The sequence below is a fragment of the Uranotaenia lowii genome, chromosome 2 (genome assembly GCF_029784155.1).
Source record: "Uranotaenia lowii strain MFRU-FL chromosome 2, ASM2978415v1, whole genome shotgun sequence".
Taxonomy (NCBI): domain Eukaryota; kingdom Metazoa; phylum Arthropoda; class Insecta; order Diptera; family Culicidae; genus Uranotaenia; species Uranotaenia lowii.
The window spans coordinates 333685952-333702647 of record NC_073692.1 but is presented as its reverse complement, the minus strand read 5'-3'; the positions used below and the strand labels follow the sequence as shown (position 1 = coordinate 333702647).

Here is a 16696-nt window from a genome sequence, read left to right as displayed (position 1 = left end):
GTTACCGTTCCTTGCGATGTGACACATTTCAAGAGTTTGAAGTCCAGAGGTGTATCTATGTCGATCGATGATTTTGGTCCTTTCCAAGTTGAATGAGTGATCTTGTTTGATGCTGTGGTGCAGAAGTGCTGTTTGTCCTTTTAATGTTGTCATTCTTGGGTCGTGTTTGTCCGCTCCTTCGCTCCGTAATTTATCCAACGCCTTCTTGTTCGACCTGTGTCCTCCAATCCGTTCTTTTAGTGTATTCGTTGTCATACCAATATACTAAGAATCGCAATCATTACACGGTATACTATAAACAACGTTCGACGAATCGTCCTTTAACACAACATCTTTAACTTTTGTCATGATTTGTTTTATTTTTGAAATCGATTTGGTCGCTTGTTTAGTTGTAGAGTAATCAGATTTCAAAAATTTTCCGATGTTATCTGTTAAACCGGGAATATACGAGATCGATTTATATGTGTATTGTTGTTCGCCGGAAACATTTGTTGTTGGACGAGAATTTCTGTTGTTTATTAGGCTGTGACGTAGAGTTGTGGGATAGTTGTTCATTTTTAAATGAGAGTCCATTATTTGGAATTTCCATTTCTCATTCATGTTAGGGGAAAGTTTGTCTACTCGATTGATGAAGTTCTTGGCGACATTTATTTTTTGATGAAGCGGATGGACTGATAAATAGTTCAAAAACCTCCCACTTGCGATCGGTTTTTGATACCAGCTGGTATTTATTGTTTGGTTATCTGAACGTGTAAGTAGCATGCCGAGAAACGGAATTTTGTGGTCTTCTTCCACTTCGCTTGTAAACTAGATATTGGGATTGTAACCGTTGAATTTTTCTTCTACATATTGTAGTTTACATGGGGGAATAGAAGTGATAAGATAATCGACATATTTTCTGATGAACGGAAGACATAGATACATTTCTGGACTTCAAACTCTTGAAATGTGTCACATCGCAAGGAACGGTAACACTGTCAACAAAAAGACTGATACGGAAGGGCTAAGTATCATTTACGCCGGTATTTTCAACTCCATGCAAAATAAACACCTTCACACTCATACACGAAAAAAACACATCTCATACACAACAATCAACAACAATCGATAGCGGTTAACGAAAGAACGAACAGGAAAACCAAAAAGTTCTCATTTCTTAATAACATTTCGAAAAGTTTTTTTTTTTTTAAGTATCACCAAACGAAAACCTCATTAGGTTGCAATAGATTTCCATACGCTCAGCCAGTAAGTAGAAATATTCCATAGAAGCTTGCACGCAACTTAAAAGCTCATTCAATATTCTATGTTTTCACACCACAGACAACGAGACGACTTTTTCTTCAGGACAGTTTCATAGATTCGAAAAACATTTTGGACAATTAAAACGAAACATTACTGTAAGTAGGATTAAAAGTTTTTAACATACACATAGCTTTATATTATATCATTTTTTACTCTTTTGATCTGCATTGTCCTCAACATTTAATTATATAATATTTATTTTGTATTGTCCTCCTAACATCAAAACAGTTAGAAGTGATGAATAAGATTAGCTGATACAATAATTAATTTAAAAATTTTTGTAAACTTTTTCCAACTCGCCAGATTCCTTGATAAAGGCAAAATAAACATGCCGAAACGTCGGAATACCTGAACAGCATTGAATGGGATGTAGTTTTCAGTAACTCACAAGTTGACGACATGACAGTATCATTTTGCGATATAATAAGCGACTGGTTTAATTCAAACGCTCCTAGGTTCAAACCACAATTTTCACCCGCTTGGAGTACACCAACGCTGCGAAATCTACGCCGTGAGAGGAATGCCAGTCTACGCAGACTAAGGAAAAATCGAACTGATGATTTGCAACAACAATTTAAAATAGCAAGCACTGCCTACCGAAGACTCAATGCTTTGCTATATAAAAACCATGTTTTGCGTGTGCAATCTAGTTTGCGAAGAAATCCTCGTAGTTTTTGGACCTTCGTCAACTCAAAACGCAAGTCGAGCTCTGTGCCTTCGTCCGTTTTTTATCATGAAGCTGTTGGGAATACTCCAGACACTTGCTGTAATTTGTTTGCAGAACATTTTAAGTCTGTATTTTTAAATTCCGTTACACCCGAAAGCGAATGCAGCGAAGCGACTAATCACGTCCCAGCAGATGTGATAGACTTTAATACTTTCACAGTTCATGAAGAGCTCATCGTCTCTGCTGCTAGAAAATTGAAAACTTCTTTCGCGCCCGGACCGGATGGGATTCCGGCTGTTATTTACTCTTGCTGCATCGAAGCTGTTTCATTGCCTTTAACTCGAATTTTCAATAAGTCGTTCCAACAACGTAAGTTTCCTGACATATGGAAAAGTTCGTATATGTTCCCTGTTTTTAAGAATGGCGAACGTCGTAGTGTCAAAAATTACAGAGGCATAACAAGTTTGTCTGCTGGTTCCAAACTTTTTGAAATCGTCGTTAGCCAAGCTCTTCTACGCGCGTCATCGCATTATATAGCCAATGAGCAGCACGGGTTCATGCCTGGGAGATCAGTTTGTACTAATCTACTTGAATATACATCATTCTGCATGAACCAGATAGAAAAGAGAAAACAAATTGATGCTGTGTATACCGATATAAAAGCTGCATTCGACACTATCGACCATGGGATTCTGTTGGCTAAGCTTGCTAAGCTTGGTATTCATAACAACATGGTTGTTTGGCTCAAATCCTTCTTAACTAACCGCTGTATTAGAATCAAGCTCGGTGATAGCGTATCCTTTCCATTTACGAATCGGTCAGGCGTCCCACAAGGAAGCAACTTTGGGCCACTTTTATTCGCTCTGTTCTTTAATGATCTGATTATCAGCTTAGAAGATGGAACCAAAATTGGATATGCCGATGATCTTAAAATATTTGTTCCTGTTATAGATATCGAAGATTGCGTTCGCTTGCAATCACTCTTGAATCACTTTGGCGAATGGTGCACACTGAACAAATTATCAGTTAGTGTGTCGAAATGTTCCGTCATCACTTTTCATCGAAACAAAACACCACTCCTCTACGAATATAAAATCGGCAACCAGCTTTTAAACAGGGTATCAGAAGTCGAGGACCTTGGAGTCATCCTTGATGAACAGCTCACGTTTAATAGTCAACGTTCTTCAGTCATCAATAAAGCGAATCGTCAACTCGGCTTCATCACCAAAGTGGCGCGTGAATTCACAGATCCGTTATGCCTAAAATCCCTGTACTCTGCGCTCGTCCGATCAATAATTGAACATGCTTCAATTGTTTGGGCCCCTTACCAGCTAAGTTGAATTTTGAGGATTGAACGCGTACAAAAGCGATTTGTCAGAGTCGCCTTAAGACACCTTCCCTGGCGCCACCCCGAAGATCTCCCGGCTTATCCTGAGCGATGTCAGCTTTTGGGTCTAGAAACTCTTGGATGCCGCCGAAAGACTCAACAGGCAGTATTTATCTCAAAAATTTTCAACGGAGAAGTGCAATCGCCAAATTTGCTAGGAACAATAAACTTCAGTGCCCCATCAAGAATCCTACGATCTAGCTCGTTACTGTTCAACCAAACTCATCGAACTTCGTATGGCTTCAATGAGCCAATAAGCGCAATGGTGCGTATGTTCCAGGTTGCTGAACACTTACACCAGTTTGGAGAATCTACAAGTCGTTTTATTCGTCGAATACGCCAGTCCAGATTATTGAATATTGTTTGACCGTGTTTTTTTTTTACTATTCATTTAAACTTTTATGTTCGATGAATTAATAATAAAATAATAATAATAAAATAATAAATAATGTAGTAAATAAACATCGTTTTATAATTTTTTGAGACTGAAATCGCCGAGAAACTTTTTCAACATTACCGGACCAGTAGATAGGAAATTTAAATATACTTATCTTAAATGTTTAAACACAGAGAACAGACGTACAAGCTCGAACAAAAAATATTCAAAAAAGTGTGTAAATTTTCAAATGCCATTTATTGTTGCTGCAAGGGCAAGAATAGCCAACCTGAAGTTTCTCTCTCATGATAGTGTTAGGCATCTGTCATAAACAGGAAGAAAAAAGAAAATGAAAAAAATTGTTACGATTATTCGCTCGGCGCGTGTTAGCTACTACCTATTACCAGAATGTTGTAATATTCCTTCTTAAAATAGTGGAATTCAGGATCAGTTATCCTCTAGTGATATACACTTCACCGTAAGTTAAGGAAATAACATTAGAACGGGCCTAAATCCTAATTGAATAACTTTTTCTGTAGGGTTCACTAAAGAATACTAGCTTGATTGAATTTACCGCAGCTTACAGTGATTATCGTTGTAGAGAAGTATGTATACTACTTATAAAACAATTTAAAAAAAATTGTTATTGATCGATATTTCATAGGTTGCAAGGAATTGCATAAACCACGAAGATACATACAGAGTAGGTATTATAAACTAGCAAGCCCACTAAATTGTAAGTACCTAACCTCAAATTTCTACGAAACTTCCAAAGGATTCACGATTTTCTCTCATAATATTGTAGCTTTGAAGTTTTTTGTAAACAAATACAACACCCTCAAACTTAGTTCCGACTTTTTCTGCTCTGTGTGGCAATAGCTATCATCTAAAAAATACGTTGAAAATTGATTTGAAACCGTGCCATCTATTGCGCCGTTCAAAAGTTACAAATCAAATTTTCAAGTGCTCAGTTTTAGAAAAGGCGTAGTCCTGTATGAACTCATTAATAATTAAACTAATGACGCTCTTAAAAAAACGAGTTCAATTTATTGCTAGATAAATGCAATAAAAGTTACTTTTGACTGGGCAGAATTTCACTTCCTTTATTTTATACGGTTTTTACTAATTGACTTTTTTCGCTGAGTAAAAAAACATTTTTTTTATTTACGTATTCACGTTTCGGATTACTTTCCTTTACCCATCATCAGAAGTCCCCCAGATTAACCCGAAACGTGACTTAAATTTAAAAATAAAAAAAAAAAACCTACCGAAAAAAGTTTATAAATTAAAACTGTATAAAAAATACCGATGATAAACTTTTATTCATTCTTTTATTTTTACACTACCGAGGCTGTCGAAATAACTCTCGCGTAAGCTTTCATTACGTCGTATGAAACATCTTAAGAATTCACAGAAAACTGCAGCAAAAGTTATCAAAACAACTTCAAAATTGGTATTTCACAAATAGAATATGTTGTTCAGGCTACAAATATTCTAAAAGCGTTGCGACTAGTTTATGTCAGTTTTTGTATTTTTTCGTAATAAAACTGTTTGTTTACATTTTGTTTCATACGACGTAATGAAAGCTCACGCGAGAACCAATAGTTTTACACAACGAGCCTACTGTAAACAAAGAGACGAAATGTCACAATTGGAGTTTTTGATTTTCTGTCAGTGTCATTCCAATCGAGCAAAACCAAGCAGTCTTAAAGGCAGCCTACAGCAGGGTTGCAAGCTCATTATTTCGAAAGGGATCAGATGGCGATCAGATGGCGCCTCTTTGTTTACTATAGTCTCTTTAGTTTTACAATAAGTTTTTGCAGTTTTTGAACGGTTATTGTCGGAGGACGAATCGGCTATATCCAGTCAATTAGGAACAATCTTGACAGTCTTATGAGTCTTATCCATCAGAACAGATTCTAGACATCTCAAATCGGGATACTTTCAAGCAGTGCTGCAAATTTTCTGAAAGCACGAATGACATTGACTGTGATTTTCTATCAGTGTAAAAAGCTTGAACAGAAATGAATGGAACAGAAAAGTCAACAAATTGCGAGTATGTCTATCAGTCAGTAGAAAACTCACACGTAAACCCGAACTAACTAAAGCCCTACATTAAAAGTGCGGCAGACTGAATTTCTCACCGATTTGGCAGCACTGAAAAAGCTTCTGTTATTTTCCAACACAGCCAATAACGTAAACATTCGCATGACTTCTTGTTGATGTGCAGCTGAGTCGCAGATTATGAGGTTGATTTTCGTTTTGTGAATATTATTTAATTTTTTTCCGTTGTGTCAATTGTTAATATAAGAATAAATTGCTTCTTTCCGTTTTGCTCCAATGGATTTTCTCTGCATTTTTGATTAATTTCAATTAAAAAATTGAAAGTCACAGTTACACAGATTACAATACTTCCCACGAATTCGAAATGCTACAAAATAGTTACCCGAATAAGAAAATACTATTACCAAACGGTAACTATAATAGTTATAAAACTATTTGGAACAGCGTAAAAAAACTTTTAGAAAACGATAACTGACATCGTAAAAAACATTCCACTAATTGTGAATTCCAAAACGACTGTCTGCTGAATATGGCGTTAAGTTATGTTACTGTTTAAAACTGTTAAAACGATTGTATGGAACAATTGTTCTGCAAACAGTTGATATAACGTCCAAAAACCTTTCGTGGAAAACGTATTCAGATAATCAAACTGTTGCTGTTATGGGTTTATTCTAAAGTAATCTATTAACTAGACGGTAACGATAATAGTTTTCAAACGATTCAATATAAGGTTCTTCCAACGTTACCTAGCACCGTATTGAATGGCGACCCTCACCCACACATAAAAATATTTTTGCGGATTTTCGGATGTGAAATTATTTATCGATTCAATTTATTCACTTTATCTTTATTAAGTTTGAATTACTTACATAACAATGAAAATTAAAACTGGTTTCCTCCTGTAGAAGATCCTCCCCAGCCGTAGGTAAAGCGAAAGGTTGGTATCGTAGCTCCAGCGCTACTGGATGTAGGGAAGCCATCGAGTGAGAATGCGTGGAAGCTGAAATTAATTACATTTTCATTCAAATCCTTCAATATTTTAATTATGATTAGTTACAGAGTTTACAGAAACAATCCCGTTTCTTTCCGGTAATTTCGCAGGGTTGCCTCAAAACAATCCCGGTTTTTTCGTCTGCTAGAGGCTACGATGCAATCCATTTCGCCTCCGATGTTTTTTGCCAAACGCACCGGTTTCTTCCGGCCACCCATTCTGATTGGTTGTGTGGACCTGCAATCGTCGTGCAGAACCGTTGAAGAAACCACGGAAACTCCGAAAACTGCACCAGTAAACGCAGCGAAAACGATGGTCCGTGCCAAAAGCAAAAGCGAGCAGAGAAAACAAAACAAGATTGTGCTTTGTGAGCCAATGATGCCAGTTATCCTGAGTTTTTGAATTAATACTCATGATGTAAATATTTAATATATGTTTTACAATTACACCATTTTAGTTTTACAAAAAATACTCAAAACAATTAAATTAGAAGGCGATTGATGGCTTCCATTTAATAATAGCGTTTCGTTTATAAGCAGAGGCAAATTAGTTATCCACGAATTTTGCCCTAAATGCTGTCATAGTTTATTAATTCAGAAGTTAACAGTTTTGAGCGAGGTTTGAACCTCAAGTAGGCGGGGGTTAGGGTTGGGGGTGAGTATAAGCGTTAATAGAGCAACCATATATTTGCATCGTCCCGAGTGACGATTTTGTTCGTTTATTTAGAAAAAGCTTTCTCCCGTGCCGGTGGAGAGAACGGAAACAGTATAAATTACATTCAACCAAGAGGTTAAAATAAACTTTAGCTTAAATTAAATGTCGATTTTAAATTCAATACTTGTGAAAAAAATGTCAACAACTAATGACAATATTTTGTTAAGTGGTATTAGGTATTTGTGAACTTGTGAAAAGTACATCATTAAATTCAATTGAAGACTCATTTTAGACATTTGAGAAAAATTCAAAATAGAAAATTGAGTTTGAAAATTGCATGCATGCTACACACCAAATTTGTGATTGCTGGTTGTTTCTTTATAACATGCATTATTTTTAATGACAAATGAATTAAAATTGTAATTAAGTCCATGGATTCGTAAAAAAACTTTCATAATCATCTTACATAATGGAGCGTTGTTAAAGGCATCTTGTAAGGCCGATGACATAGTGAGAACGATTTGGCGAACACGATCAATGCGAACTCAAGAGGCGTGAAAAATTGGCATCTCCTTCGTTGCATTTAATGTCAGCTTTGAGCGATTCACATACATATCCATCAAATGTCGTTCGCCACATTAATTCGCATCGCATCGCATCGCGTACACTATGTCATCGGCCTAAATCAAGAGCTGAACTTCAAAAGTAAAAAAAAATAAATTAATTCCATAAATGTATAATTATTTTATACAAAACCAACTGGCATCTCTGACTGGGCGTTTCGTAGATTTTGACGTGTGAGTTTGACGGGTATGACAGAAGGGATGAACGGTTTGTTTAACGGTTCGAGTTCAGTTTTAAGATTAATGAAAAATTGAAGGAAATCGTTCATACCATGCTATCACCTTTTCAGATACCGTCGCACGTGTTTACATGAACGTTCATATTTCGTTGTTATCGTTGGCGAAGTAAAGTTTAGGAAAACAGCTACGTTTACAGATACAATCACTATTTCTGAAACCGTAGATGTATCGTAGAGACTGTTCAAGATATGGTTTTTAAGCATGCGGGTATGCTCGATTGGAACGACTTTTGACAGTTCGATTGGAACTCCGCGGTGACAGTCTGCAGCACTTTTATTTTAGGGCTTTAGAACTAACTTGTTTCACTCGACTGCTACGAAAGCGTCTTTCGCTTAGTCACTCACTGCATTCGATCAGTGAATGCAGCTTTAGCATTCAATCAGTGTCAGCTAAAGTTGCTGATAATTTCAGTAGGCATTTGTTTTTACCATTTTCGAAAATTGTGAAATGTTATTCGAAAATAAAACACGATTTGAAATTCGCTAAGACTATACGATTTTTCAGAGGGGACGGGAAGAGAGATGAATATAATTTTTTTTTCTTGATGACGACATGTCGAATATCTGACAAATATGACAAAAATTTGACAATTGTGGTCAAAAAATGATAAAATTATGACAAAATGTAATAAATATGATAAAAACATGACAAAATTATGACAATATTTAGTATGACCAAAATCAGAGAAAATATGACAAAAATTTGACAATAAAATGACAGCAATCTAACAAATATCACAAAATTATGGCCTAAATATTACCAAAAAAATAACTATAAAATGACAAAATATAATAAAACCATGACAAAAATCTGACAGATGAGATAAAAATTTGACAAATATGATAAAAATATGAGGAATATTACAAAAATATGGCAAAATTTTGACAAAAAAATTACAAAAATCTGACAAATATGACAAAAATATGTCAAAATAAAGACAGAAATATGACATTGATTTAACAACAAAATGACAAAAATGCGATAAACATTAGTCAAAAATATAACAAATGTGTTAAAAATAAGAAAAAAAATATGACGTAAATCTGATAAATGTGACAAAGTTATTACAAAAAATTAACAATAAAATGGAAAAAAAAACATGGTAAACTTATGACAAATTTGGTAAAAAAATGACAACAATCTGGAATATATGACATTTGTCATATTTTTATCACTTTGTTATAATTTTACATAGTTTGACGACATTTTTGTCCCTTCAATTTTAATTTTTTTTCAAAGATTTTAATCATAAATTGGTCATATTTGTCTTATTTATGTCATGAATTTGTTTTATTTTTATCACAATTTAATGTCATGATATTGTCATTTTATTGTTTTATATTCCTCATATTTTTACCACGATTGTCTAATTTTTGAAGTTTTTTGTTCAATATTTCGTTAAATTTTTGTTATAGTTGTCACCAGGGCCGTAGGAAGAACCGACTCATGGGGGGGGTTTTGGTGACTGATTTTTACCTATGATGTTTTGCCCAACAACGTACGAAAAAATACATTTATATTTATTACTATTTATATGATTATTCATTTTTAAGTTTTCATTAATAGTTTTTGTATTAAAACGTAACTTTAGAAAAATGGTCCTTAGCCTAAAGGGTGAGCTATTTTTTTTATGAAACCTCTGGAAACAAAATGGAATTTCCTTTCATCGAAAGTACAAATTTAAGAATTTGTTAAAGAGTCTGGTAGGTCGAAGCATAAAATAAGTTCTTTTTAAGCTAGCCTGCTTCAATTTATTAAAAAACGTATTCTATGCTCAAATCAAGCTCAATTTTCCAAACTCTTTTGCAAATTCCAAGAATTCAACCTTTGAAGATAATAAATAAAAAAATTCAAAAAAAAACTGTAAGTGATAACTAATTTTCGGATCAAATTTACTCGAAGCAAACTTGAACTAAATTTATGATTTCAGTTTGAAATTCAGCTTTGAAAAACTTCAATATCAATCATATTAATCAATACACCGAGAAAATATAGAATTTTGTGCAAATTTTTTAGGTGAAGATCAGATGCTAGTTTTTTTAACAGGAAATATTTTTCATAAAGAATCAATTCCATAATGAAAATTCTGTGGGTAATTTTTTAAAATATAATTCGGGATATTTTGCATAAAACAAAACAAAGAAAATTAACTCAAAAACTTTATATCAGCGATTTTCAGCTGAGTTGTGTGTACAAACTTCTTCTGATTAAAAAAAAAACTAAATCTGGAAATTGACAAGCAAGTTTTCATGTTCATGATCTCTTGAATTCCTTTACAATTTTATGTTGATTGAAAAACTCGTTCACTCATTCCTGAATTTTGTATCTTAATACTGAACCTGAATTCAAAAATTGAATCTTTTTCCAAATTTCTATACCATTTCTGAAATGTACAAAAAATACAATTTCCGAATCTGAATTCTGAATTTATGAGCTAAGATTCATAATCATCATTCATGAATTTTTTATTTAAATTCTGTTAAATCTTAATTAATTTTTTCAATTATTTATTTTTTATCTGTATTGTGAATCAGAATTTAAATGTGAATTTCAAATATCGAATCTGAATATGAGTTTTCAATTTTGGATCGCCACTTAGAAGCATTTAATTTTTAAATTTAGTTTTAGAATAAAGTTTGAGAACTTCGAATTAAAATGTAAAACAAAACTCTTTTTTTTTCATATTCAGAAAACTATTATCAAAATATTGAAATTGCAAATGATTTTCGAAAAACATGAATCAAATGTGATATAAAAAGCAAAACCGAATCAGAATTTCAAAGCAGCTTTTCATTCCTTATTTCTTATGATTATTCGAACTGAAAATCAAGAATCCTAAACTTGATACAGAATCAGAAATACGAAAATATGAAGAAATACAATTTTGGTTACGGGAATATTGAAACTTAAACATGAACCCTCCAAAATGGGTTAAATTTAAAATTAAAATACCTGAATATTTAATTTTACCCGGATATTTAATATAAAATTTGGGAAAAATCCGGTCTGACCTGGTTGCCCGGATTTAATTGGAAAAGCCGGGTTTGTTCTCATTCTCATTTTTAAATCAAACTTTAAAAAACGAATTGACTTGTAAATTATTTTTTTATTTATGCGTCCAAAATTTTTGGAGCAAGTTTAAAAAAAAATTATCAGGAAAGGTTTTTTCAAGTTTTTTTTTCATGATTTTTTATGAGCCTGGATTTTGGTAGCAAATTTTGAAATCAAAAACCCGGATTTTGCCTGGTTTTTACATAATAAAGCCCGGATTCGTCCGGCCCGGATACGTGCTGGAAAAATTCTGACAACTTTAGTCTATGAACAAAGGAGAAAATTTTGAAAAACTGTAGCAAAATTTTGAATTTTGGATGGGGTTTTGAGGTTTTGGCATTAGTTTTTAGTCTAGAATTTTTTCGTGAATACATTTGCTCTATTATCATAATTTGATTATGGATTTAAAATTTTGAGTGTAGAGTTGAATACCTAGCTTGCTTTTTTGGACCCTCATGGGGGGGGTTTAACCCCCAAAACCCCCCCCCGTTCCTACGGCCATGGTTGTCACATTTTTGTCAGTTTTTTACCACAGTTGTTGTATTTTTGCCAAATTTTGTTATTTTTGTAAAAAAATTGTCATATTTTTATCACATTTGTCATATTTTCGACAGAGTTGCGTTGATTTTTTTTTATTGTATTGTAAAATTTAAGTCATTTTTGTCAGATTTTTGTATTTTTTTTTTTTGTCATAATTTTGTCATACTTTTACCACATTTGTCATGTTTTGTCATTTTATTGCGAATTTTTTTGTCATATTTGTGTCATAATGTTGTTACTTTTGTCGTAATTTTGTCATAGTTTCGTCCCCCACATTTGTCCCACACGCTCCCGCGCCAGCGTTCTTCTCGCCAACCCGAACACTTATTTCTCAAACTTACCACTTCTACACACTATATGGAAAACACGTTTTTTAATCAAAATCCTTAAAAAATAGAAATCTCAGCAGTGATTATTCAATTTCCGCAAGTCTAGCGCATCGAACAATCTTAGTCACCATTCAACTAAATTCAATGATAATCGAGTTGAGCTTTTTTCACTTTCAGCAATGTTTGCTTGATACTGAAAATGAAGATTGGATAATCTCATGAACCTGCTAAGAGCCTGAATGTATAGTAAGAACCGATGCTGCCAATTCATGAATAAGTATGCAGAGTGCTTTCGGGATTGAGCTCTCTGTTCATTATCAGATGAATTAAGAACGATTTCCGAGATAATTTGAAAAATAATAAAATTACATGTAGGACAGTGTAAAGCGTTTCAGAGTAAGCAAGTTAGCAAGACAGTCTAAGATTGAAAGGCATATCATTTTTTTTCAGAGGTTGAATTTAAATGTCGGAATTTACAGGTTGTTATTATACCTCAATTAATCAATTAATCTTACGATACAAATAAAGCAATCAATTAACTTCATTAAAATTAAAAAAAAATCTATATAAGTATTTTCAATTTATTCAATTGATACCAACAAAATATGAAATTATTGTAGTAGTTTAATAGTATCATAATATCATACCCAAGTAACACCGATTGTTTCATTAGACTCTTCAAGCCCCTTATAAAACCAAAACTTTATCTAGTAGCCTGCTATAAAACTTTAAATGTTACTTGGGATAGTCCAGCGTGTTTGCTCGTAAGGAATTCAATATCGAGGGAAAAGTTTTTGAAGTCGACGAAGAATTAAACGAAAGAATCGCTTATAGAAATTTTGAAAAAGTGTAAAGTCTACAAATTTCTGTAAAAATTAAAGTCACTAGACATACAGGGATACAAGGAAGTCCGCGAAAAACACAACATCAAGGGAACTGTCTTTGAAATTAAAAAAAAAAACGATGAATCACATGAGGGTCCACTACTCAAATTCTTGAAAGAATGTAACATTTAGAAAACTGTAAATAAGTATATCACTCGACACTAATACCATACCGTAAGGATGGTAAAGTGTCACTAATAAAACTTAAAAAAAATAATAAATGCCACTAAATTAATAACACTGATATGCGCTCTACTCCTACTTCTTGTACATGTACAACACAATGCACCATTTCCTTTTTATGTACAATAATCTTAAAAATACTAGCAATAAATTTCCTTCTGATTTAGCATGAATCAACAGTTGTTAATATAGCGGGCCATAGACTACACCACATTTGTGCAACAGCAGCTTTTACGCAAATCAAAGCTATAGAAGGTAAAACGTGCTGCCTCAAAGTGCTTATCATTTAACAATTAAAAGAAAACGCACGAGCACGAGCACTTCTATAACGAGTTGATCAAATCAAAACCATCTTGGGCGAGGTCATGAAGCAGTCAAATGTGAGATGCCACACGCCGCATGCCGGCCGGGCGGTCGGTGGTTTGATCTATAAATAGCTACGGCACTGCATCAGCGGGGTTTTTAATTTCGATCCTCATCTCGTGTAAACATACAGCGATCGATGCGATTCGAGAAAGGTAACTGGCTGTGTTTCCTATGTTTGAAAAACTAGTACGTTTTAAGCCTAATAAAAACCATATAAAAACGTTTCTATTGAGTTTAGTCATATTCAGGAAGAGTAAACCATTTCTTTGGAAAAAAAATAAAAATAATTTACCTACCTACTTAAATGTCTAAGGCAAAAAATCTACAAAAATTAGTTCCAGTATTTAATGGGTGTATTTAACTATTTGGTAGAAAAGAAAAAGACTTTTAATAAATTAACTAGACATTCAATGTACCAACTTCCACACAAATCTACTTACACCAAATACGATAACAGACGGAAAAACGATACCTGACAATGACAATGACAAAAATCACTCACCCTTGGCGATCATAACGGTTAGTGTTAGCATTTTGACGACGATTCAAATGGATGAGCTTTCGTAGAGTGAGTTTATGATTAATTACAATCAGCAACAGACAGCTTGGCAGCAATCGGGTATGAATTTATGCCGGCCCGAACGATAATCAGAGTTTGTTGAGCGTCGCGTTATCAATTTTGGTCCTGATTTATTCAGCAGCAGTGCATGTATCGTGCAAATTTTAATCCTGTTTTCCTAATGAGCAATAGGTTGTTACAGACAAACACAAGCACACGTACTTTTGAATGTTATTTCTGCAAATTTTGTCAGAATATATGAATACGGTTTAAACCCTTCCAGTTTGGTCTGGTTTTCACTTAGGTGGGATACTGATGCGTTTAGTAATCTTAATTGGCCACAAGTGAACATAAAATGATTGGTTATTCTGGCTTTAGCCGGTTCCGGTGAAGATCCGGAAACCCTGTTTCAATATTAATCTAGAACGTTTTACCTTTGGAAACTATTGAAAATGGCAGAACGGTTCCGCTTCCGGTTTGGCACCGTAACGCAGTCGCTTGATGGTCCCGTAATACTAGTCGTTGGAAGTGTTGAAATTGGCAAACTTTTTCGATCCGTCTTGCTACGTTTAGTAACATCAATAAATATGAAAGTTTTCAGCTTCTGAACTGGTTCCGGTCTGCGATTAACGCGTAATCAGACGCTCGACTCAAATTGTAGGCTGCTACTTGGGGAAGCACTTATCTCTTCGATTGAAAAAAACCACTAAATCACACGAATTTTTGCAAATTTGCACCGAAAACACGCGATTTGCTAGTGAGCCGAAAGGGAATTTTCAAATTCGAATCAAAACAAGTCCACCCGCACACGCGAATCGCTGTCAGCAGATCAGCTGTCAAATGAAAATTTTAAACAGCGAGTTTGTTTCGGTGCACTGCTCGACTATTTTTCGAGTAGCTTTGATTATTGCATACCTTCAGGCGTTTAACGATCCATCTGAAGGAGAAATCGTGAAAAACGTTATGGACCTATCCTATTTAAGCTAAGTTTAAAAAAAATCTTATAGGTATCAATTTGACAAAAAATTTAAAAAATAACGGGAAATTTTAATAATCCTCTGAAGAATTCATGTTTTGACCGTTTTCGTGATTAAAATCTATTTTATCTGTTGATTTAACCTCGAACCATTTTGGTAAATATGAAGTGCAAAAATAATTAAATTCGGACTATACTTATACTGTATTTGTTTATGCCGAGTGTTGCACTGGTGCACCACACTCTAGACCGTAACAACCCAAAACTAAGTTGTTATGCCGCAAAATCGGATGAAACTGGCTCCCGACGAAAATAAGTTTGAGGGGATTTTCCCAAATTTGAGAATAAACGTCATTCTCGCAACTTAATTTTGGGGTGTTGTCATTCAGCAGGGTTTTGTGTTTGTTTCTTGAGCCAGCCAAAATTATGAAAAGGGCATACACATATTTAATAATGAAGGTTGGCTATTTTTGTTATTTATTTAAAAAAATCTTTTTCCAACACAAACACAATCCTTAAAACAGTGTTAACAATTTTGATTCGGAGGCTTTATCACTGGGATGCGACCAGATTACAACTATTAAGAAATTTAGTTGGAGATTTCGCGGGATATATTGGAATCCGGAATGCTACTGAACGGAATTGATGAAAGAAAACTTCCGTTTGTTAGCTTATATGGTGACTTTCTTCCAGCTTTATCTATACATCTGGCTCGTCATGCTGGAACAATTTGTTTCACTGGATAAAATGGAAAAAAGATTGTTAAAAACGTTTACAATGTCTATATTTCGAACCTAACCTTAAAAGGACAACTCCCGGATCGAGTCCGACGTCTTCGGGGATATTCGAAATCGGGTTTCGCTCTCGGTCCAGACATGTTTTCTAATCCAGCTGTAAAAGTACTTGGCAAGCCTTTCTTTTATTATTATGGTTGCGTATTGTTTCAAATCTATACTGGAGGCAGATCCGGATGTCGTCCCATATCCGGGAATTTGAGGCAGCATGTCCTTCGACGAGGGGAAATCCGGTCGTTCTAAAAAAAACCGTTGGTTGTTTTAAAAAATCAACAAGGCACATTTGAATCAATCTTACCAGAAGTCCAGAAAATCAGCATATTAAAATGTGTTTATTGCTAAGCATGACCTAGCTGGAAACAAAACAAAAATTTTTGGGGCAGTCAGTTCAAGCAGCGAACTTTTATTTTGGGGTGTTGATAGCAGCCCAAAATTAAGAACGAACGCTGAACTTTGTTTTGATGCGGGTCCGTTCTCAATTTTGGGTTGTTTTTATTCTGAGTGCACTAGGTGCTGTCAAACTGTTTGTTTATTCGGACGGTGTTGCACTAGTTTTGACCTGGTGTTGCACTGCCATCGGGCGGTGTTGCCCCGAAAATTTTGTCAGTGTTGCGAGAGAGCGTGTGAGTGAGCGAGGTAGCAATACACTGGCGACGATTTGTGTTTGTTTTTATCGGGTACGGTGGAACACTCCACGAGTGGAGAAAACA

The 16696-nt window shown here is 34.5% G+C and overlaps 1 protein-coding gene and 1 long non-coding RNA gene across 6 annotated transcripts in view; both read right to left on the bottom strand.

Annotated features, from left to right (window-relative positions):
- LOC129745858 (uncharacterized) overlaps positions 1–15016 on the bottom strand; it is a 43315-nt gene extending 28299 nt beyond the window's left edge. For 2 of the 5 annotated variants that reach the window (XM_055739221.1, XM_055739220.1), the window contains exon 1: positions 14651–15016. In XM_055739221.1, coding sequence (XP_055595196.1) covers positions 14651–14795 — 145 coding nt within the window. In that variant the 5' untranslated portion in view covers positions 14796–15016. Of the gene's footprint in view, positions 1–14159 lie in introns of all 5 variants that reach the window. The other 3 variants (XM_055739223.1, XM_055739224.1, XM_055739222.1) reach the window with 3 other exon arrangements.
- A 641-nt stretch (positions 15017–15657) lies between these two features.
- LOC129744049 (uncharacterized) lies at positions 15658–16060 on the bottom strand. Its single transcript, XR_008736791.1, has 2 exons — positions 15992–16060; positions 15658–15930 (listed from the first exon to the last, which is right to left on the bottom strand). It is a non-coding gene; the product is annotated as an uncharacterized LOC129744049 (long non-coding RNA).
- Positions 16061–16696: the final 636 nt, after the last annotated feature.